This window comes from Zeugodacus cucurbitae, chromosome 4 (assembly GCF_028554725.1).
Source record: "Zeugodacus cucurbitae isolate PBARC_wt_2022May chromosome 4, idZeuCucr1.2, whole genome shotgun sequence".
NCBI classification, from domain to species: Eukaryota; Metazoa; Arthropoda; class Insecta; order Diptera; family Tephritidae; genus Zeugodacus; species Zeugodacus cucurbitae.
Genome location: NC_071669.1, coordinates 68242176 through 68268033, shown reverse-complemented (window position 1 = coordinate 68268033; position 25858 = coordinate 68242176). Strand labels below are relative to the sequence as shown.

At 35.5% G+C, this 25858-nt stretch overlaps 1 protein-coding gene across 1 annotated transcript in view; it reads left to right on the top strand.

Moving 5' to 3' along the window:
• The window catches only part of LOC105213967 (EGFR adapter protein), a 55646-nt gene that overhangs the window by 23357 nt on the left and 6431 nt on the right, over positions 1-25858 (top strand). Inside the window, exons 2-3 of the mRNA XM_011187096.3 lie at positions 18141-18330; positions 18409-18541. Coding sequence (XP_011185398.1) covers positions 18233-18330; positions 18409-18541 — 231 coding nt within the window. The 5' untranslated portion in view covers positions 18141-18232. The remainder of the gene's footprint in view (positions 1-18140; positions 18331-18408; positions 18542-25858) is intronic.

The following is a 25858-nucleotide window of genomic DNA, read 5'->3' as shown; positions in this document are numbered from 1 at the left end:
TTCACAGGAGCTTTCACTTGTAGTATATTGCAATGAAGCTTTCACAAAGATAACTTTCACACGTGGAGTGTGAGCTTTAAGCTGCTAAGTTTTTAATTGTCTTATTTTTGTGTGCATATCTTTCTGATATTCTCTTTCAAGGCCTTTAGAAGATATTAGTTGAAAACTATAAATAATCCACGATGTTATATAGTAAATTAAGCAGATTAATGATTTTAATTTGGATTTCCTTAATTTCAATCTCTAGATTATGAACTACATATTTATTAATTGATATACATACAGCAGCAGTTGGTAGAACTTGATGTTATAATCAATCTTCTTCTTCTTCAATTATTATATTGATAACTTTCAATGCCACAAAAGGCCAAATGACAACGAAACCACTAACATATGCTTTAGAAATACTAGATTAACAACATAATTAAAGAGCTATAAAGTAAGTAGTTTAACATTTTTCAAGACTCAGTGTATATTTTTGATAAATGGAAAACAGTTTGATGTGATTAGTTCAGCTAAAAGCTTAAGGGTACGCAGTTAATTAATTACTTCTGCTACCAAATGAAGCGATTAAAATGTGAACAACATGAAAATACTGAACTCGTGTGAGAAAGAAAGAAGAAGCGCAAACAAAGCTGAAGGCTATGAACATATGTACATCTGTATATATGTATAATATCAATATTAGAAGAATCGTTAATTCTGGGAAGGGTTTTGGAAACTGAGCGTATATTCTGTGAGAAGAAGGGGTATGGCTGTATGCCCTTTGACAACTTCTCAAGTATGATGTTCGGTTCAGTTAAAAATTTAGTGAATTTGGGGATAGGAAAAACACTTTTCATGTAAATAACTTTGGAAGATACAACTTATTGAAGGCCTTCATTTTTGTATTTTTAACCGAATCGAACAAATATATAATATACCCCCCACTATAGAAAATTCTTCAAATCGATTATTATATTAGCAGTAGAAGCCATTCTTTGATATCCTAAGTTATTCATAAAGACATACAATATTTTTCGACGTAAACTTATTTAGTTAAGATGGATAGATTAGTCTGGGTTCCTGGCCACTGCGGAATAGCGGGGAATTGTAAGGCTAATGAGCTTGAAATATTAGGAACGTCACACTAACTATTAGAAGCATGGAAGCATGTAGGAGCACCGTTGTCCTATTGCGGTTTGCTAGTGAACGGATGGGCCTCGGCTGAGCTGGGTAGGCGCTAGTCAGTTACTAAAACCTGCGCAGTCGCAGGACCCTTCTGGCCCAAGGTAAACCGCGATAGGTCTACCGAATTCTTCGCTCTCAGTAAACCTTACCTCTCCTTAGTCGTAGGGGTTCTTACTGGCCATTGTCCCATCGGGATCCACGCAGTTAGGTTAAAAATCTTACCGGACGCTAGCTGTAGAAGCTGCATGGAGGAGGATGAGCGGGAATCATCTCATCACTTTCATCTGGAATGTCCCGCCTTTGCAAGATCAAGAAAGAGATTTTTTGGATCTCACTTTTTTGAGCAAGCTCTCGAAATAGCGAATATAGAAGTTAAAAATCTATGCAGATTTGTAGTAGGCTCAGGCGCTTTGTCGACTCATAATTGCTAATCTATGGGGGGAACTAGGCTTCACAAAGGACTCTTTTTTAAAGTTTACGTGTGTTTCCTTTTGGAAAACAGCCTTACAACCTAACCTAACCCAACCTAGTTAAGACGGCACGTTTTAAAGAATACGGAGACTTTTACCACGGAATGGGAATAAAATATTATTTTTCATGGAGAATCAGCTAATGACAAAGATATGAAAATAGCAATTCTATCCAAAAAACAAAGCTAAATTATAACAGCGCCTACAAATATCATTATTGACTATGGACCAAAATTTGTTTATGAAAGCTGCAAGATTCCATTTCCTTTTGTCAATTGTAGAAATATATATAAACAATTTGGTATCACAGTTTATTAAAAAATAATATAAAAATGAAATTTAATCCTACAAAATCACGTTGATTAACACAACAATGGGATTTTCATAAATTTTTTAAATCATTATCGAAGTTTGTATGTTTTCATTAAAAGGATATGCACTTTAATCCTTGTGGATTTGCTTTATTTTCGTTGCTGTCATAACAAAAGTGACAATATGATGTATGGCAAAAATTTGAATAAAAAATTTATGAGACTTTAGTATAAAAACAATAACAACGCTTAAAACTATGTCAACTCCTGCAGTCATGTGCAAAATGATAGCCGCAACACTCAAAATTGCATATGCAGATGAGAGGAGGAAAACAGGAAATAAATATATATATATTTCGATATACTCTTGCATTTTTTTCAACTCTCAGCATATGCATAAATATTTTTGCATAACCGGTACGCAGTTGAGGCACTCGCATGTAGAATGAAACTAAAAAGAGATGAAAAAAACAAATATCGACTTTTTTCGCATACAATCGATTTGCCTTTTGCACTTCACTTAAAAAGCGTACAAAAAGGTGGAAAGTGTCATGACATTTTCATATGGTGTATATGCACCAGTCCATTACACCAACAAGTGCGCGTGCAGTAAAGTGAATACAAACGAGTGTGAGTACATGTGTGTGTGTGCTGTCCATATGTGGCACCACTTTTCCGGTAGCTTAAACTTCAATTCAACTTCGCTGACACTTAACATGCGGCATATATGACAGTTCAATGGTTTACACTTCACTAAACCGCGATGCCATAAACATATGAAATGCTGGTGAAGTTGGCTCGTGGACACAGCTGGTAAAGGGGAGATGGTGGCGGGCTCACAGCAGCAGTGTTGGTGGCAAAAAACTCAGCACAGAGTTTTTGCAAAGTCAAATAGAATATGGAAAACTTGTATGATATAAAAAAATGCCCTCGGAGAGATAGATGAAAAAGGAAGAGCGAAATAAATTATTTTTGCTTTCACATCAATTCGTTATCGAGAGGCAAATGTATTTTGACATCAACACCCACTAATGGTACTTTGCAAGAGGAAGCTATATTTTACACAAAAATAAGAGCTTATGCAATATAATGTTGAAGAGAAGTGATGAACATGAGTAAAGTGTATCAAGCTTTCTCAAGGTTTGAACCTAATATCAGGAGTATTTAAATATACTTTTCAACAGCGAATGTCTCTAAGTCAAAAATGTCATTCACTTAATCATAAAAAAAGCTTTTTAGCTCACTATTCGATTTCTCAAAGCTTTCATGATAACTTTTATATGAAAGCTACTGTGGAAAGAGCTTTCAAATGTATTTTGGTTAGACTATTCATCGCAAAGAGCTTTTGTGTGGATATATATCAAGTTCCGTGGCCACGAATCCTTTAGGAAAACGAGTGTACCACAAAATCACTTATTTAAAAATCCGATGAAAGCAATTTTCTTGAATATTGAAATCTTTTTCATACTTTCCACTTTTCATGGCCTCACCTCTCCTTTGCTTATCCCTTTTTCCTTTTCCTTTTTTTCACAAGTGTTAAATTCGACAAACACATTCGCGCATTTAATGCTTCATTTGGTTATGCCATCAATGTGGGCTATCATCTGGCAACACCCGAAACACCCGCTTAATGCAATAATATTGTTTGGCAGCGCTCGGCAACGAGACCGTGTCATATGCTTGCAATCTTATGACACACACAACCAGGCATATTTATGTAAATATATGAATCCATACATTGCGAAAATGTTGCTTCCGCCTCGCTGTTTTCCACTTATTGGCTCTGACACAGATTTTCGCTATATGCCGCTTCCTGGCTTTAACGCCTCGGCACATTTTGCATTCGCAGCTGCTGCGGCATTATGGATGCGCGATGAAATCAATTCAATCGAAATGATATGCACGCAGTAGGGTGGTACTTAAGTGAAAGGCTTGTTTTCATTAATATAAACTACCATCTTCCATAACTCCAAAAACTAAATATTTGGAATATTTCACATTACGATTAGATCTGGAGGCATTTACTCTTTTAAACTTGAAATAATAGTTGAAATAATTCCATGCATAATAAGTACACCCCTAACAAATCATAAAAGAATGTGAGTTCAGCAATATTTTTCATATTTTCCTTCTATATTTGTGTCTCATGTATTTCATTTTGCGACACTCTTTCGTATTGCAATCCAATAATCTTATGTGAGTGTGCACATGAAAATCACATTTTTCTTAATAATATTCGAATGGTAGATTGAAAATGCTATTTTCACTATTTTCAGTGAATTTGAGAATGATTTGAGCGCGATGGAAAATTAAATAAAGTCATAATGTGGTTAAGGGTTTGAGCAGATCACTAAACACTAAAGTAAATTTTTTAAGAATAATTAAAAAAAAAATTGTCGGCAATATGCTAATGATAGGGTTCAGTCTCAAAGCTGTCAAGGTGGTTGAAGCTGTTAAGATCTAAGTTCTCTTTAAACTATTGTGAGTGCATTACTGAATAGTTTTAAAGAGTAAAGGGTAAAGATGGAAGAGAAAAGCGCCTAATTGTAGGCAATGGCCTAGTCTATTGTTATTACTTCATAATTAGGCTGATCCTCCGCTTAGTTCTGGCTGATCCTCAACCACACACTTAGACAGCTTAATATGAACTTTTTAATTTCAAATTAGCGAAATTATTACGAATAAAATTCTCGAAAAAAAATGAGAGGCAACATATTTCAAGCTTATGCTCACAAAATCCGGATAGTCGAGAAATAAATGTTGAGTTGATTCCGAATGAATATCACAGTTTTGCTTCGACTATTAAAATGTTCTGCCTGAAATTAGAGGGCCAAAATCTCCATTTGACCTTAAAATAACAACTTTTTAAATAATTCTTAGAAAATCAGTAGATTCTCATTGGATTATAGGTGTCAAAAGTATATACAAATAACAAAACTTAGGCATTATGGATGGTGGTTTTAGTGCCGAAATGGTATAGACTTCTGGTAATAAATTACATAGAATATTACCGTTTTTAATAGTTTTTTGAATATACACATCCTCTAGGCTCTATGCCCATGAAATTCAATATTTCAACAAAACGTTGCTTACTTTTAGGGAAATATTGAATTATAACATCTTTTTACTTAATATCAAAAGTAGAATCCTTATTGACATATAAAATGTAATCTGAATATCTGGGGTCTTACTGCTTTAATTATTCTTTATGGATATATTTTCCTCTTCTCAAAGCTTGTATAAGCAATAAAAAACAAGAAAAAACGATAACTTCGGCTGTACCGAAGCTAATATACCCTTCACAGGTGCATTTCTTTTAGTAACTATGTGTTTAAGCAAATCTAAAGACGTAAGAAAAAGTAAGTAAAAAAAAAGAAAACATTTAACTAATGCGTTTTAGCCGGGTTGTTTGCTAGAAACATTAAGGTTATATAGTTAACCGATCTGAACAATTTCTTCGGAGATTATATTATTACCTTAAGCAGTAATCCATGTCAAATTCCGTGAAGATACCACGTCAAATCCGAAAATTTTCCATACAAGCCATTGATTCCGATCGTTCGGTTTGTATGGCAGCTATACCCTATAGTGGACCGATCTGAACAATTTTTTCGAAGATTAAATTATTTCTATAAACAATAACTCACACCAAATTTCGTGAAGATATGTAGTAAAATGCGGAAGTTTTCCATACAAGCCCTTGATTCCGATTGTTCAGTTTGTATGGCAGCTATATGATATAGTGGTCCGATATCGACAGTTCCGACAAATAAGCAGCTTCTTTAAGAAGAAATAACATCTGCCAAATTTCAAAACGATATCTTAAAAACTGAAGGACTAGTTCGTATATATACAGACGGACAGACAGACGGACATGGCTAAATCGACGCAGTTCAACATACTGATCATTTATATATATACTTTATAGGGCTTCCGATGCTTCCTTCTGGGTGTTACAAACTTCGTGACAAACTTAATATACCCTGTTCAGGGTATAAATATATAATTTCTAATACAAATTTTTGTTTGATCATCAGAAAGGATCCACAAATCACTTAGTTCTGACAAGAATTCACTTAAAAATAAAAAGTTTCAAGTTTTTAAAGAACTCTCCTAAGTTTCATTGAATTTAAATTGAAATTTTATTTTTACATTTCTACAATAGTTCAACGAAATAGTATTTGTGTTTCTGTTTACGCATGTAAACTCAAGCAAACATTTCGAATATTTATTCATTACCTACGCACACGTGAGCGTATTACCTGTAAGCCCTACAAATAATGCAAACCCCTATTTCGTGGTCCATATAAAGCTTTCAGCATTATCATAGAAAATCAAATAAACGAATGAAAAGCAGCAACAACTAAAACAAGCAACTTACCTATATTAAGGGCAAACAAACTTAACAAGAATTTGTAACAAATCCCTACAAATGAAAATAAACAGTAACAAGGGCAGTAAATAGAATAAAAAGGGATGCCATAGCAGCGAGAAAAAAGTAAAATAAGCGATGCTGGACAATTGCAGCGTCGGAAAGTTCATCGAGTCCCTAGTAAACAATGCTTGGCTTGTAAAACAATAACAAAGAAACTACAAAAGCGTTTCGATTTTGCTCGTTTTGGTACACAAAAGTACACATTCCGTTATATTAAAAAATACTAAAGTTGTACCGTATGCGCAGTGGACCCTTTCAAGTTACCCCAAACAACACACAGCCATGCACGCAAGTTTCGCAAAAGAAACCCCAAACAAACAAAAATCAAAACAATCCAAATATTACCGGAAATAAATGTGATAGCACAGGATACCTTTACAAGATGAACACGCACACACACACATAGGTATATAGATATAAACACACGCACTCTTCTTCTGTAGCATAGCAAATTTTGCGCTAAACTACTGACAACACAAGTGTATTCTACTGCTCATCACCGGCACAGAAATGTGTAAGAGACGAGCAAGAAGCAGCAGCAGCTTAAAGCCAAATATATAAAGTACAAAATAAAAATTTCGTTTTTATTTGCACAAGTAGCTTAGATTGCATGTCACTCTGAAATGTCTGCCATTCCACAGAGCCAGTCATATCGTATGTGAGTGTGTCTAGTTTTTGTCCGCTCTCTTTGTTTTTTTCTGCTTTGACAATTTCGGTCTTCATATGACAGTTTACAATGAAGTTCACACACACACACACACATGCGAGTTGTCACATGAGAGCTTCCCGCTTAATAGAGTTTCTAGTCCATTGTTGTGACGCGTCAGTGCTGCCATACCTTGACAGTCACCTTCGTTGAACTTCATAATGCTCACATTTTTACGATTGTCTGCGCAGCATATTAGCTGCGTTTATGTTACTTTGGAGAGAGAAAAAAATGGCAAGCAAGCTGCTACCCTGCAGTCAAAACTGACGGGTCTAAACTAGTTAGTTTGCTGACATAATTTGTTACAGCAGTGTTCGATTCGTCACTGCTTCGCACGTTTAGTTTTGAGAACTGCTCTCTTGTGAGAGTTAATATTTGAAGGCAACAACGAAGTTAAGCAGTTTAAGTAATGGCAAGAGAGTATGTGCCGTAAGTGGTATAACACTTGATATTCTAATTGTACTTATTATGCCAGTTTATGCAATTTATACCAGTTTTTTGTTCGTTTCGCTGGTCTCCAACACTTCAACTTCTAACTAACTAACTTTTTTCCATTATACCAGTTTATGCAATTTATACCAGTTGATTGTTCGATTCGCTACTCTCCAAAATATTATAAATCAAATGGGATCCTCATTGGTGTTTATCTAACTCTACTTTATTATGCCAGTTTATGCGATTTATACAATTTTTTTGTTCGTTTCGCTGCTTTCCAAAATATTATAAATCAAATGGTTTCCTTAATAATGCTTTTCTGATGAAACACTCTCTGGTATGCTACTTTTAGTCAATCACGTTTCTCTTAGTAAACAATTCCATTTCCAGGTCCAACTTTTCACGACAGGGTTTGCAAAACAATCCCCCAAAAAAACAATAACAATAGCAACCAATAAAAACTCAAAATATTGTAGTATCGCAAACGTGTTTTTCAACACATTCATATGAAGTTTATTGAAATTGATATGATGGCATTGTTACATGAAACCTAGAAATGGGAGTACGACCAGCAGAACCCCACACATACACACATACCTATTGTACAAACTCAAATAGACATAAGTACGAGCGTAAAAGTTAGTGATAACGACGGCAACAACACCGCGTCCAACCATTTAGTCGACATATTTATGTAGAGACAGATAAACACACATGACCACCGTCTAAGCCCTCGCATAGTATATATTTGTGCTCGTAGGACACTGTCGTTGCCGCTTCCTATTTCTCTATTACGCCCGTCATTCGTTTATGCCTGTAAATTGTGGTGAGTTGGTGGCGAGACATGCTGTGGGGGAGCGTAACAAATTCAATTCAGTTGTTAAATCGTTTGGAAATATCTTGTGCGAGACATGAGATTTTCGTTTCCACGCTTGTCAACTGAGCGCTTGAACAGTTGAGCAGTTCGTTAAAAGGATACTAGCGTGAGTGTTTTATTTTTTCTGGTGCTTTGTGCAACAGGATATGCGATATGCCGACATTGAAGAGGATGTGTTGAGCATAAGTTTTAAATTTAATGTGAATTTACCGAATGTAGTTTGTATTTTATATAGAATAAAAGTGGAATATAAGAAATTATAATATTTAACTGTTGAGCTCATAAAACATTTTTATACTTTGGAACTTGTCGATCGAGTTCTCTCGAGCTAATAATGAATCTAAATGATCGAGGCTGTGCAAAAAGGCAAAAAGTTTTAATAAAGAATGAGGAATTGTCATTTAGACACATTAAATGACTTCGAACAGACAGAGAGACGCCTCAGCGTAGCTAAAATCAGACCTTAGAGCACCAACATTACAGGGTGACTTGTAAATTTAACATCCCCTTTAGTAAGCTTTTAAGGAACATTGATCGATCCATTTGGTAATCTTAAAAGACTTCGACAATATAGAGAAAATCATCAGGATTACAAAAATTCCACCAATATTGCAGAACGAACTGCATTTTTTAAATACGCATAAGAAAGCTTTGAAGGAGCTTTGATCGAGTGAAAGCTTTCAAGTTTCATCTTCGTCAGCATAAACTCCAGAAATTTCATCCAGAATTTGAGATAAATTTCCGAGAAAAGTCTGAATTATTTCTCCGAAAAGAGTAAGCTTGTCTACCTTTTCATTACTTTGTTCACGTTAAGCTGACTCTTAATCTTCCTCCTAGCATATCTTAACTTGTGAAATATTAAGTGGACTCCGTCTTCTATATTAGATTTTCCCTCGAAATGGAAACGAATAATTTTTGTTCGCAAAAAATACCTTTCCTTTCAATTAACCCTTTCCCTCTTACTCATAATACCGCCAAAGCTTTTAATTTGTATTCAAAACTCACCATACCAACACCACAAGACTCCCTCTGTAATTTCGCTTTATGCACCGCCTTCAACTAATCGACCTTATTTCAAGCCGTTAAAGTGAGAAAAAACGACGACACAGACAAAGCTTTCAATCGCCTAAAAGTATGCTAAGCCAATATGACTTTCCAAGCAACGAGCGAATGTCTGTCAAGTACGCCACTCGCACGAGTTGCATACAAAGCTGGCAGTTTTCATATGCCGTTGCAATCATATCTTGGCAAAGTACTCTCATACCGCACAACAACAACAATGTAAATAACGGAAAATATACAGAGCGAAAACAAAGAAATGGAAAAACTGCATTTCAGATGTGTTGTATGTGTGTTGGTGTATGCAAGTATGTTGCATGTAAATATTTATAAGCTTCAAAACAATGACTTCAAAAGAATTCATGCTCCGCTTCATGTTGTTGCTGTCATTTTACGGAGAATTCAAAAGCTTTGTAGTCGCTTGTAGCCTCGTTACTACATTGAAATGGAGTCTATTACATATTAAGCCATTGTTGGATAGAAGGGGTGAGATGAAGTGAGGCACTCAGATGCATGTGGAATAGGTGACCCGTAAAACTGGAGCAAAACTTTAAAGTATATGTAATAGGGACAAAGAGATGAATTTAAAATTGGTTGCTTCAACATTTTCTTTGTTTAACAAATCAGGAATGATTTTCTTCTTAAAAATACAATGAAATGGGAGAAATTTTATATGCAAAAACTTTGAAAAGCTTAAGTTTGGTTAAGTCTAGACAACCCGGTACGAGAGAAAAGCTCGGCACTAGAGCTTTATACCCCCGATATGGCCTCGTCATACCAGAAGTATTCTTTAAAGTCCCGCAAATGATGTTTATTGTCTCAAATAGCTGCTAGTTAGTTCACAAAGCATTTAGCTTGATTGTGAGGTTAGAAATAGTTATCTGCCATAGGTACGAGACTGACCTTAGAACTTTGTCGATGAAATAAAAAATAATGAATTGAAACCCTTATAAGCCTTATCGAACACGTTAAAGCTCAGAGATAGTGAGCTTGAAACAAAGCAGTCGAAATTTCAGCCTCTGAGCTTTTACAATATTTTACAATTTTTTCCAAAAATTGTTTACGGGCTCATGCAAGTCCTGTACCCTACTTGTACCTTCGCAAATACGCAGACTGCACTCCCCATACTCATTGTAATACACTTTTGGCTTTGGCATTTTTATTTGTGCCCTTTCAAAATCTTCACTTGATGTCAGTCAAGTTAAGTCAAGTCAAGTGGAGTACTCTCCAAGCGACTTGACTCGGTGCTCTACTCCACTTAGCCAGAGAAGCGTGTGTGCATTCGTCTGCAGTTGCATGGATTTTTTTATATATGCATGTGAATATGTGTGTGTTTGTATTTAACGGTAAGTTTGTGTTGTGAGTTGGCGAAGGGCAAAATTCATAAATTATGTACTTGTCGACTTTTGTCTACAAAACCTGCTGAGTAAGTGTGATAATCACAGTTTTTGACAGAGTTGTATTTCAATTTTTGCGCTATTTAATTTTGTATTTGAAATTTTTAGCAGTGTTTTTTTACTGCATTTATGCAAATAACTAGAATATTGTAAAGTGGTATTTGGAAATGCTGTATGGGGTTTTGCGAGCTAGCTAAGCAGCGGTAGTTCATTAATGATGAGCTTCCACTTAAGCATTGAAGCTTTGAATAGAGCTTTCATTTAGCTTTCAAATAGTTTTTTAAAACGGCAAGTTCTTTATGCATATGGAACTTAGAAATATTTACATCTTTATTTCACATTTTAAAACTAAAACTGTATTAATAAAATATTAATTAACGACAAACCTCCGAAGCTATTATCACTAGTCGGTTTTTATATTTTTGTGTTTCTTTGGAAACTTTTAAGCTGAAGAGGCCTTAAAAGGAAGGCAGGTTGAAATTCTTATAAACATTATTAGTGTATTTAGACATACTATAAATACCCAAATTTATTAAGGCATTAGTCTGCTTTAGAAGCCGAAAAAAAGTGTTTTTAAGGAATTTTTTTTGAAAGGGAAGGAAATGATTGCGGTAAACGGAATTTTAAGACGATAGTGTACTATATTTAAGGCTTAAAAACAATATTTATTATTAAAAAATATTGAAATTTTTTCAAAGTTGTAAGTATTTTTCTGGAGCGCCTTGAGTTTGCACTTGTAAATCGATGCCGGTGATGGAGGTCGTGCGATGCATCTGAAACAGTCGAACCAATTTTTTTTTTTTAATTTTTATAAGTTTCTTATATTTATGAACTAAAAAAATACCGAAGAAGTTATAAAATTCCAAATTTTTTCGAAGTTTAAAAAAAAAATTCACTTTTTTAAGAAAAAAAATTTGCCGTTTTAAGTTGTAAAACAAGTAGTTTAAATAATACTTTTATCCAACTTTTTTAGTTCAAATAGAAGATAATTTAATACTGAAGCTAGATCACTTTGGTTTTTATTGATCGGACATATGTATATTCTTTTTGCTATCGCCGGCACCGTGTGAAAATGAAAACTCGAGAAAACGCGCTTTAAAGTCTGCCTGTGCATTCGCACCTGCTCGACGCTCGGCCACTAAAACTGCTCTAGCTTCGAAAATATATAGAATTGGCCTCTGGAATTTTAAAGACATATTCATGGATAGTTTTGGAGGAGATTTTAAACAAAACAAAAAAATCGATTTTTTGAAACTTGTAAAGCCGATTACTGCCTTAAACCCAATTTATTAAAATATAATAAATATTATTACATGGCGTGGCCACCTGACTAGAAATTCAAATTGTTACAGAAAAAGTAAGAAATTTAGATATTGCAGTATAACAGTAAGAAATATATAAATCTTTCGTAAAAAAAATATTAAATGGGGTTGCCACACTTTCCATATTTTATTATTTTCTAGATACAGCAAGAAAAAGTTTTAACTTTCCACCACTTCAAGCATTGCTAAACTTATTTTCAAATCTGAGTAAAAATCTCAGCATGAAAATTACAAAAAAAACTCCACAACGATAACATACGAACCAAACGAACAACACGAAAAGGAGCAAATAATTATGCTGACACTTTCGAAAGCGACTCCCAAGTCATGTTAACATCTTGCTTAACAACTTCACCAGCAACAGCAAAAACAACAGTGACAAGATATGAAGTATGTTACCGTTGCAACTGCATTGTAATGAGCGCACAGGAGTCGCAGTTAAACAACAAAAACAATGAAATAAGCAACCAAACACAGTTACATGCGAGTTGATTGTGTCAAAAGTGTCTTTACACTGAACAAAAGTCATCAAAATCGTGTGGTTGGCAACAATGTTGTATTAACATACAACCCAACAAGCAACAAAGTGGCAACACTGACAGAACGAATGCAACAAAGTAACAATGCACATCATGATGTGTCATAATTGATGTATAAAATGACAACAACATCAGTTGCATGTGTAGCAGTGCGCTAATGTGTGGGCGCTAAGGAAGAATAACAAATGTATGTCCGCTTGTTGCAACACATTTGCACTTGAGGCAGATACAGATACAATGAGATGTTGCTACTGAAATTTCTGCCATGTCATAAAGCCATTGTTCGCCCAGCACCAGCATTGTTGAAAGTCACGGAGGTGAAAGCGCGGCATAAATTTGGTGCCTGATAAAATTTACCGTTCCAAAGACTTTGCGGTTTTCTGCTGTTTGCAACATTGTTTTGTAAGCACTTTGTTGCAAAACTTTAACGGTAAAAAACCACTGTCTAAGTCATTAATTTCAATGCTATTGTCAGCATCAGCTGCATTATTTACTAACTAAGATGCAACAACAGCCATCTAGTGGCGCCACAGCGTAGGTGGTCACGATTTCTGCTGCCGTTGCAAGCAGGAATAAAAGTAAAAAACGACACAGAAAAGCTAGTTGCAGGCAACAAGGACACAAATCATTGGCGTCAACGACAAAAGTGTCGAAAGTGAACTTTAACTGTCTGCCACACAATGCATAAATAGCGTGCAACATCATAAATTATGTTGCGATTGCGAAAGTTCTGCGCCAAAGTGGCAGCGCTGATCAAGACAACAACAAAAAATATTATCACGGCACAACAACAACAGCAGCAAGTTTTATCAGGAACCTAAGTACAACCAATTACCTTGCCGTTAGCTGCAACCTGGCGCACTGCTTCGGTGGCGTCATCGAAGTGCAACCGGCTGCAATTTGTTTACAGCAAACTTTTTCCTCTTCTATCGCATACTTTTTAAGATATTTTTCAGTTTTTATTTTATTTTTTGTTGTTTTTTTTATTCGGGGGTTTTTGCCTCAAAAGTTTGTTGCGCGTCATTTGCCTCGTTGCTTCCTGTTTTGAGTTGTTATTCTTAAGGAAACTTTTAACCCCACACACACGCACATACACACTCAGCTACTTGCAACACATTTTGTAATAGCCATTAATGCATCCCTGCGTTGCGAAGTCAGTGAGCCAAATAATCTTTTTTATAACTTGCTAAGCGCTCAGGTAACAACCAATTTTTAGCTGCAGCTTTAGTCAAACAACTTGGCCTACATAAATAGCTAATGCAAGCATACAAATATATGCAAGTATTGGCAACACTGGCAACACTGGCTCCTTGAAGCCAACGTTATTAGTTAAGCCTGCAGAAAAACCCCTTCGCGGAACTTTAACCATCATAAACTTTGCAAAGCTTTGTACTTTTAGTTTTTTTAACTTGTGCACTTTTTGGGTTCACAGCGAAAAGTTGGAACGCGCACTTTAAAAAATGAAAACAAATTGAAGGTTATCAGGTGCAGCATTTTTTCTTTCGAACCGGGATTATTTTGTTTAGTAGGAAAATAAGTACAGCAGCAATGGTGAGGAGGGGAGAGTCTTTTGCTGGAAGCTTCCAATCCACTCTAGCTTGAGGTTATCAAACCACTGTAGTGTTTTTCATGTCAAGGTAGCAGTTGATATACTGCATCGTAGTGCGGGCTCCTTAAAAAGTTGGGCATTCACTCCGACAACACATCAGCAATATTGCTCTTGGGCGCGATGACGATACAGGTCATTAACAGCAGGTTAGTTAATGAGTGTTTGACGTCTTTATTTATATTCTTCAAGCTTCAAGCTATTTCGTTATGACTACTACTATTTCACTATTGATTTGAATCCAATGAGCTTGCAAGATAGGAGTGAGTCGGCAGTCCCTGGTTTACTTGTGTTAGATCGCTTGATATGAAGACATCGCGTGAGCTCGTCAAACCCTGGATAACAACTAGGATTTGTGCAGTTGTGAAGTCTTTTCAGCTCAGAGTGGAGCGTATCTCAACAAGGTACTTCCCGGCGCTATCATAGGTATGCTGGCTGGACACTGTCCAAAGTAGCTGTGATGATGTGAGAAAAGTTCTTTCCAAACTCGAATTTCCAAAGCTGTTTGGAGAAAAGCGATGTAAAATCATCTGTACACTTCCTCCTCCAATGCCAAGAATTCGCCATATTGATATTAATACACCCCTACGGAGAACCTAATCAACTGACTAGAATTGATATTAGCTGACATAAGAACTACGTGAAGTATTCCAAGCGCTTTGTCGAATTGTGAAAGTCTTTTTGATTCAGTAAGAGTGTTTTTGACATCACAAATGTTCAAGTTAGATCCGCATCATGCCCAGATTTCCGCCTGCATTATTTTTCAACTGACTATTGGGATCGAATCCGAAAATAAACATCACCAAACTGATTGTTTTAATAGTTTCGAATTACTATCCCTATAATGACAGTGACAAGTTACAGCAAGCTCCATTGCCTCAATCTTCGTCCGTAAGACTCCTGCAACCAATGTTCTTGAATTCTTGACTACCCTTAGTGTACTCTAGTATCGACTTTAGCTAAACAAATGCTGACTCCGTGTAAATTTATGTCACAAATGAAAAGGTAATTAAGCTGGCGATTTATCAGCTAATTATTTCTAAGCAAAGAAGAAGAAGAAGCATAAACTGCTATTTTTAATGAGCATATTAAATTTTGTATAAAGCTTCAACTCAGATATGTTTTGTAATTAAAACAAATGTTAACATGTAACCGTTATCAGGAAACCAAAGCCGATATTTTAAGACAAACCAATAAATTTTATCGGTCATAAATACTTTGAGTAAAAGCCATTTATGGCACAGAATTTGATAGTTAGTTATTAAATAATATTAAATAACAGCTGCCTAATAAAGCTCAGGCAACTAACTGTAGATATTAATATACATAAAATATATATAGTATATGCGTATCCTTACGGCATATCAAATTGCCAAAGTTGAGTTCATAATAATCAAATATTAGTAATAAAATTAAAATTAACACACACATACATATTTATATTCACCAATGAAAGCAGAAACATACACATCATCGAAAGCTCATCCTCCATGACTACACATAAAATTCAATGATGTGTAAACAATAACTGCAATAAAAGGACTAGAAACTGGCGCAAAACTCATGAAAGGCATATAAAACACATCGCAGCTAACAAAAACAAAAACAAAAGTGGCCATAACTGCGTAACTGCCGTTGGACGCTTTAAGCTTATTAAGCATTTTATTGCATACACACACATGTGCTCATAAAATCCTAATGTCACCAATGTCTGTCTGTTGTTTGGAAAAAGTTTGCTTATGGAAATTGAGACAGTTTGTTGGCTGGCGTTTGAATTGTATAATATATATTGGCAACAAATTGTAATATGGTTTATCGATAACTTTTAGGTTATGTTTTTGGAGAAAAACAAAGATTAAAAGCTTTGCAAAACTATTCACTCAAGTGGCTTCCTGTTTTGTGTAATATGCTTTTGAATTTGTTAGAGCAAAGTTTACATAACAAATCGGTGTGATGATAGGGTGTTGTTGCACAAATGAATGTAAGTATGTATATATATTTTAAGTATTATACTAAACTTATGGCAGCAGAAGTGACCAAATTTTGTTTTGAACGAGTTTAAAGAGGTTATTAAATATCGCAAAAGCTTGTAAGCTTACAAAAACAACTGTCCGAATTTAAATCATTTTTTGTTTATTTTCAAAATGATTAATGGATCTTAAATTTAATGAATTATTGTAAAAATTTAAGAGATGAGTTGAAAAAATATTCTAATTTAAAAAGGCTAAAGCCAGGATCTTGAACACACCCTTAAAGTTCATGTCGTTTGAAGTTTGCAAAAATCGAAAAAAAAGCTTTCAAAAGCTCGAATTTACAATAAGGACCATTGCGAACTTTATTCAATATTCAAAAATCTTCCCTAAATAATTCAAAATAATACAAGGTATAAGCCAGAAAAGGTCTTACTCATTCAAGTTCTGCCAAATTCATAGCTTTAAGGAGACCAATGTCACTTTTTTGAACTTAGGGAAGATACATTGTCTCCAGAAAAACAAATTCTCTGCAATACTTTTGAGCTTTTTTTTGTTGGCTGAGTGGATTTTGGGCTAAAATTCTGGGTTGAGAGACCACTGTCTAGAACATATGGATAGATATGCATCATGACAACTTCGAAAGCTTGCAAAGACTTGGTTAAAAAAAAGTAAATTACTTTGACTCAAAAAGTCTACATACTAATCTATCTAAATATATAAACTACCTATTAACCTCGTCTACAAAAATGTGCCCGCTTTATAACCAGACGATATCAAATTAGCGGCTGTATGTATATGTACATTTATAACAATTTAAGCTCCATACAGCTGTTGTCGCAATATTAGAAAATCTGCGTGACAACTCGTTTTGGCCGCAGCATTCCAAATATTTAACCGCACACCAAAACCTAAAAACCGAAACAACAACAGTTGCTGGCGAGACTAGAATTTGATATGGGCAGTGGCAAAATACCATTAGAGCCACTTAAATGAAGTTAAAGACTTTGACAAGCCACACAATTTGCCGCAACTGAGATGCCGCATGAATTTGCGAGTCAGCAGAATCAACTCATGCACACATACAAATATTTAGAAATTTCTGTACAAAATATAAAGGCCAAAATTTTGCATCCTCAGACACAATTAAGATTTTCTCGTTCAGTGTGTTTTTTGTTGTGTAACTAAAACCGTTAAGTTGTTTTTGTTGCTGCGCATTTTGTACTGTTTTTGTTGCATTTATTTGTTATAGTTGTACTTAAGGGCTTTTTAGAAGTTTGTGTATGCTTAAAGGTGTTTAATAAGTTTTGTAAGGAGGCTCAGAGTAAGGAAAGTAAATATGGTTGTTATAATTAAAGTCCTACCCGTAGCTTTTATTAAGTTATCTCAGAAGAAATTGAGATTTTTAGTTTAAAGCGAATAAATTACAAACAATCTCATACTAAATCCATCACATCTAAGGGTCACTTATTGGTACAAACAGCCTGGGAGCTTCAAGCAGGTCCATAAAAGCTTTCGATGGTAGAATTAAACTCTGAGAATTTTCACTTATGCGAGGTCTCAAAGGTCTTGGCATCGTAAGGATCGTCTTTATATGTTCTTTCGTACTCTTTTTCTATTTTTTCCCACGTTAAAGAGAGATGAATGAACAAAACAGAGGTCTGCTGTCCATTCTCTTACTTACTTTAATTAGATTAGATAATATAATGTCTTTAGATTCACTGATCCTTCTTCTATATATATCACTACCTCATTTTAAAAATAATTTCTAAGTCCATAAGTATACAATAAACTTTTCCCTAGACATATTTTTAATCTCAACACATTTTTCTTCTCTTTACAGCTCGTTCAACCAACAGTAACAGTAATTTAAGTAAAAAGAAGAACAAACAGCAAAAAAACTTAAAAAGAAGACGGTGCCATTTCAGCATCAAAATGCAGGACATACGTTTGCGCGTCGAACAGCCCATGTCGCGTGTGTCACCAACACAGTCGCGTCGTCCCATACACCTACTGCCACAAATAAGCTTAAGGTATGTTACTCACATAGAGACACATTTCTACCTCCATAGCTAAGTATGCTAAAGCTAATTAAGTTTTCACTCACACAGTTGCAATGAACCGCCTTTGGAAGCTCACCTGCAGCCCAGTCAACATGCAGTGCCGCGTTCGCCCAGCTCCGAGGAGGATAATTCACCCACAGAAATGAATAATTGTCGGCGTATGGCCGATAAGCCGCCTTTGGTGAGTCGACTTTAATGTAATAAAATTTAAGAAATATAAATATTCTTTTATAATGAGCGTTATTTTGAGTAATTTATGAGAGGTCTCTCTATGCTAAGTAACATCGGCAGGGAGATGTAAAATAATCAACTCGAAAGAAATTAATTTAATTTTCCAAGACAGTCCGGTTTAAATTCGGGTCGGATCTAGAGTCGGATTTAGAAAAAAGTGCAATATATTTGACTACAGCAGTGGGGTTCTAAATTATTTATAAGTATTTTTTGTAGTTTCAAGAGCTTTTTCGGCTAAGCTGAATTCTTGTAACGAAACTTTCTAAGATCGACCTAATAAATATCCCAGTATATGTTGTATTTCAAACCTATTGTACACCTTTTTTAAATGGCTTATGAAGACAGTTGTTTTCGATTTCCCTGGGAAGACTTCCGAGTAGAACTGAGCACTTACAAAATGTGATCTTCTAGATTACAGGTTTGGCACGATCGTCTCTACAATGAATGGCCGTATTTAGATTAGGTTAGGTTAATAGGCATATCTTCTCAAATATAGAAGAACTCACTTGGACAGTGTTCAACTGTCCTTTGTTATTCCACAAATCTCTTAATGGATCAGAAGGGCCCTCACGATTCAGCTTGAAATCTATTACAAAAATCTTGAGTCGACTAATGTCAATTCTCGCTAGGGTCGCCGAAGGTGTGCTTACCAAAGTGTTTCAAACGGCAAATGCCAGACATTCGAGTAGGAAATGCTTAGAAGATTCCATCAAAGCTCCAAACAGCTTTGGAAACTTGGATCTAGAACATGAAGCGCAAGTGGATCATGGACTGCCAATTCGCACTCATTCCGATGTCAATGTTGCTAGGGTACGATCTCTTGCAAGCTTGTCGGCTTTACAGTTTCCAATGATTCTGCGGTAACCGGATCACTGAGAAAGTTTCTAAAACCTTCAGACGAAATATAAATGAAATTATTCGGTGCTTTGAAAGTAAAATAGAGCCAAGGAAATATACCACACATGAAGAAACAGTAAAAGAAGTTGAGTTCTTCAGTTTATGTGGAATTTTCGGAAAGATTCTGAAACGTCCTTACTCTTATCAAATCTTGTATTTGGAAGCACTGAAAGAATTTGACATTGGACTCAGTTTAATGAACTAGAAGAGTACTACCAGGAAACGAAAAGAGTACTTCATATTACTTAAGTTGTTGTGCCTTATTTGGCTCATGTATTGCCTCAACTACTAGCAAAAAATTAAAAAAGTGCAAACAATTTCAACGAACTTTTCGGAATTCACACTCAAGTGCAGTCACACCGAAGTTCACTCGTATATTTTTGTATGTATGTAAATGTCTGAATGCGAGTACTTTAGCGCTCGAATTATGCCAACTAAGAGGGTACAAATACTGCGAGATGCAGAATTACAAGTCAAAACTTTTCTTATGGATTTTCACATTCAATTACACAGCCAACACGCACATGCACACACACAAGTGGATGTATTTATACACTGTAGAAACTTCCAAACTTTATGACACACATAAATCTCAGGCGATAAAAGCGTTGTAAAAAATTTGAACTAGAGACACAACCGAAAAATTATGCATGCACTCAACACAAAAGCCTAGAAAAGCGCGCTCCATCCATGTGAGCGTGTGTATGTGTGTGTAGAATTGAATTTCACGCCTGTAAATGACACGCGGCCCAGAAACTAGCACTTCTCCGTGCATTGTCTGAGTGCAGTACCGGAGCGAAGTATAATACGGATGCGAGTTTGCACTGGAATGTGAATGGCATTGTGACGCCTTTCTCATGTTGCAACGCTGCGAGGATGGACTGCATTAGACGTTGTTGTAAAATCGTAAAAATTCCTTTTTTTTTGTTTCTAAATTCGAAAATAAAACCAAAGTTAGCCACTTTGTGTGCAATGTGTCTTTGGACGGCGGCTCGGTTCGCATACAATGCCTGCGGATGCTCGTAGTTAAGACACGAAAGATCCAATTTCTGACTACACAAATGAAATTAAATTTAAAGTAAGTGAATTGGCTTCCGTCAGCGGTTTTGGCATAGACAAAGGTAGTAGAGTAGTATGGATAAGATGTCCATATAAAAGCAAGTGCATAGGAACCCTGTAGGAAAATTTTGGAAGTTTTACTTGGAAGTTCAACGTCTAATAATAAGAGGTGAATTGCTAACATGACGGGGTAGTGGTATAGGTTTAAATCATACGAAGAAGAGTACTTAAGTTGATCCCAGAGCCCCAGTCTTCTGAGGACTGATCCTTAACTTTCAAATGTTACGATGTATCTTTAGGTATTAATTTTTTTATCATATGATATATCTAAGGCTCAAAATTATCCAAACACTCCCATAAAATAGAAAAAGAGGTTGAGAAGTATTGCGAAGACACTTTGTTATTGTTATGTGTTATAGAGTCTTAGTCTTCAATTTAGACTTATCCACAATGAAGAAATCCTCGGACAAACTTCAACTCCGACTCTTCAGATTTTATAAGTGTGTTCTTCCAGTCCTAATAACATTTTTAATCTAACCGCGAAGAGGTTAGGTTAAAGAACATACTCTCATTGTTATCCACTTTTTCCGAGCTACCTCTCTTGAGATTCCCAACCGACATCCAATCAACTAACTTCAGCCACCCAAAATTTCCTGCAGACCTCTTTTAAGAGCATGCAATCACAAAAACATGCAAATGCACTTGAAGTGCGAAATGCTCACTGGCGCTTTGGCGGATATAAAAGGATTAATCGGCTACCGATAAGCTCCCGGATTTTTTACTTCATTTATGCACATCCCAAAAAGCACTTCAGGAACTTTGCTTTGCTTGTCTCCACTCTTAGTGAGCTGCAAGTTTGCATTTGTTCTTTTTTTTTTTTGGTGTGTGCCCATGTCTTATTTACCGGTTGACAAGGTTGTATGTCGTCTAAAAACAAAACAGCTGCCGGCGAGACAGTCTTCGGTCTGTGTTACTGAACTACAGGCCTGCCTACAAATCTTTCGAAGTGCTGCACAGGTTAGTATGTAGGTATATGTGCCCTCAGTTGCATAAGAACAAGCATGCATTTACCCAATTTGCCAGACGGTTGAATAAGCTTACTAACTGCTCGCAAAGACAAGCGCACAAACTTATACTCATCGAGATTTGGTGTCCTTAGCCCGAAAACTCAGTCGACCTTCAATTGCAGTCAATGAACGCTTGGCATTGTTTCTTGCACACTTCATAGTATAGTACAAACATACTTACTTATATATAAATGGTTCTAAAGTGTATGCTCAGCTCCCATTCTTCGCTTTGTCCTTTTTTATTTCCATTGTCTTCAAATTCGTTTCCGTTCAGCACTTGAGCTAAGTTAGCTTTGTTAGAAGAATGGCCATGGTTTTGTAGACTTTTGTTGTTAGAGTGGTTGTGTAAGGGAATATATGGTTTTTGTTGAACTACTTTTTGTATCAGAAAGAGCTTCAAGGTCTTAAAGTTTCTTCCAAGTGACTGCTATAAATATTGGTTCTCATCTCGAAGAAAAAGATAGATTTTCGAAATAAATTTGACCTCGGAATCAACTATTGATGGTATGCGATCTTAGGTATTGAAAAACCCCTGATTTGACTTTTTCAGCTTGTCTAGAGTGGCAAATTATATTGCAAAGAATCGAAACAGTGGGCACTAATTTCAATAAATGCATGGCTTCTAGAACCTATGCAATCGACCTCAAATCCACAAGATTTAGACTGTATAACTGAACACAGAAGAAACTATACATTTTCTTAAATTCTCCCCTGTATTGGCGACTCTCCAAACCTCGCCGAAGACCGTAGGAAAGCTTTCGTAAACTAAAGTATAGTTTTACTCAGCTTCAGACTTATTAAAAAATCACAAAGTAATGTTACAGAAGCACACACATCCAAGTTAATATATATTGAAAGTGAAAAACGTATGATAACATTTATGGCAAATATTCTCATCGGCCCCATACTTGACCACACTCTACCACTACATTGATCTCACTTGACCTCATAAAAGATTAACAATAACCCTTGCCTCATATGTCTAATACTTTACCCCACGTAAACCCTAGCGTGATCTCATAATCTCTTAAAAAATGTAAAAATCACACTTGACATCACCAGAAATCAATATTTGAAGAAAAGGCGAAAAATTCGAAACCAAGCTTGCCCGGCACCTTCCAAACAAATTACAACAATATACTAAATATTTTAAAAAATTTTATGAAAATTTCTGTGTTGGAAAGCTTATCGCTTGTAGTTTTTAAAATTTTAAATTTAAGCAGCTGTCCCTGGTCAAGAAATTTGTCAAAAATGCAAGAATATGGAAATTAAAGAAATTCAATCTCGGCGCTTATAGCCCGTAACTATGTAAAAAATAAGGCTACGGGATTGTAAGTAAGCTGAAAGAATCCACTATCGATATAAACTAATTTTTAATTTTAATAAATTTTTGAGAAAAATTTCATAGTTTTACGAAGTTTTAGGAAGTTCCTAAAATTTTCATTTTTTCATTGCAATTGACCTCATCAGACCTCTTGTAAAACGTAAACAAATTTTACTTCCGTGGTCCCTCTCTTCACTTTACACCAACCTTCAAGTCACCGTAAAAAAATGAAAAAAATATTACCTCATATGGCCCTTTCAAAATGTGAACTAACCTAACCTCATATTACTCTTCGATATGTAATAAAACCACCCTACATGTTACCCTTGCAAATGTAAATGTACTTGAACTCACGTGACCCCTAATATGTAAGCAAACAGACTTTACGTTAACTCAATTTGACGCCATGTGACATATCTAAACGTGACATCACGTGATCTCTAAAATGTAAACAAACCTATTATCACGTGATCCCTCAAATGTAAACAAACCTCACATCACGTGATCTCTAAAATGTAAACAAACCTCACTTCACGTGATTTCCAAAATGTAAACACACCTGACAGCACGTGATCTCCAAAATGTAAGCAAACCTGTCATCACGTGATCTCCAAAATGCAAACAAACCTGACATCACGTGACCGATTTGTTTACATTTCGGGGTGAGGTCATTGACCTTTGGTGTGGGTTTGTTTACATTTTGGGGTGAGGTCATTGACCTTTGGCGGGGTTTGTTTACATTTTAGGGTGAGGTCATTGACCTTTGGCGTGGGTTTGTTTACATTTTGGAGTGAGGTCATTGACCTTTAGCGGGGTTTGTTTACATTTCGGGGTGAGGTCATTGACCTTTGGCGTGGGTTTGTTTACATTTTGAGGTGAGGTCATTGACCTTTGGCGGAGTTTGTTTACATTTTGGGGTAAGGTCATTGACCTTTGGCGTGGGTTTGTTTAAATTTTGGAGTGAGGTCATTGACCTTTGGTGGGGTTTGTTTACATTTCGGGCTGAGGTCATTGACCTTTGGCGTGGCTTTATTTACATTTTGGGGTGAGGTCATTGATCTTTGGCGAGTTTGTTTACATTTCGGGGTAAGGTCATTGACCTTTGGCGTGGGTTTGTTTACATTTTGTTTGTTTATTATTATTGCTTATATTTTGAGGGGTTCCTGCACGTAAAGATTTTTTATATTTTGAGGAGTCAAGTGAAGTCTGAGTTGTTTACATTTTGAAGAGAGCTTCAAGTCAAACTGGGTTACATTTTAAGATTCACATGAGATTAGGTTTGTTTTCATTTTGAGGGATCAAGTGAACCTCAGTTTGTTTAAATTTTTAAATGACATGTGAGATTAGGAGTGAAGTAGGTGGGGTCACGATAAGGCAAGCTTGGTTTCGATTATAAGGTAAAGTGTAAGATAATAGATTTTTCGTCAGGACAAGAGAGATCATGTTTGGGGTCACGTAAGAGCAAGTTTGTTAATCTTTTAAGGTGTCACTTGAGTTCAGCTGTATTTGAATTTGAGGTAAAAAATTTTCCAAAAATTCATTAAAATTAAAACATAGTCTATATCTATAGTAAAATCTCTCAGCTATTATTTGCACAAATTAAAAGTCCCAAAACTGTATTTTTTAAATACTTATGGGGCCTAAAGCGCTGAGATGGAATTTATTTAATTTCCATATTCTTGCATTTTTGACAATTTTCTTGAACGGAGGCAATTGTTTAAATTTAAAGTTTTAAAAACTACAAGCGATAAGCTTTCCAACACTGAATTTTTCATAAAAATTCTCGTAAAATCGAGTACATTGTTGCAATTCATACGAAAGGTTTAGTTTCGAATTTTTTGAGTTTTCTCCAAATTTTGTTTTCAAGTGAGGTCAATTGTTATTGTTAATATTTTTCAGAGGGTCAAGTGCGATTAAGTTAAGAGTCGCGTAAGCTCAATGTGCAACAAATGTAACATAAAGCTAATTGTTTTCATTTAGCAGGAAGTCAAATAAGTTTAGCAGGAAGTCAATTGATGGCAAGTTCGATTGTTTGTATTGTCAAGGAAAGAAATATTCCGTCATAATTTCTTTAAAATATCTAAGAGACTTAGTTATATTTAGGCTTAAAAAATGTACAGAAAGAATTGCATATTTTTTATAACTTGTTACCATAACACTTAAAATTTTAAAATAATATTTTGTTTTTGTTTACTCACCTGCATTACCCAATAATTTCTTTATGGCCTACAATTCATTCACCTACAATTAAATACCAAAAAGTATATTAAAACCCACCATTTTAATTAATTTCAACGTCAAATCAATTCATTTACTCACTAAGTTCGTAAATCCAAGAAACAAGAAAATTAAAACGCAAATCACACGCAATAGATTTACTAGGTGCGAAAGTTTCGCAGCGTTTGTGGTTAACCACGAATTTGACACGCTGAAACTTTTGCAATTTCGCCACCAAAGTTCGAATTGAACCTGCAGCTGCAGATGCTAAGTACTCGAACTTAAACCGCTTGAGGCGCTATTTGCATTTAAAATGAGAAATCGAACTAGTTTAGTGGCATTCATTTAACATTTCCTTCTTTTTCGTATTATAAACGAAATTAATAGTAAATGAGCGAATTAAACGGAAAGCGTGAAACTTCGGAACAAATTAAATTAAAAGTTTAAAGACCAAATAAATAAAGTTTAGCAAAAATATCTCGATTAAACACATAAACTACCTGGAAGCTAGTAAATAGCTAACTATCAGTTGGGTAAAATATTCTAATCTTCAAAAAAACCGGATTAAAAGAGACATTAAATATTAAGCTCCGACTGAAGGAGCATCCGAGGTGAAGATTGTTGCGGATAGTCTCTTAGAGACACCTTCCAAAACACCAGAACATTTCTCCGTTTCTCACCGAACCGAGCTGAGCTAAGTGAG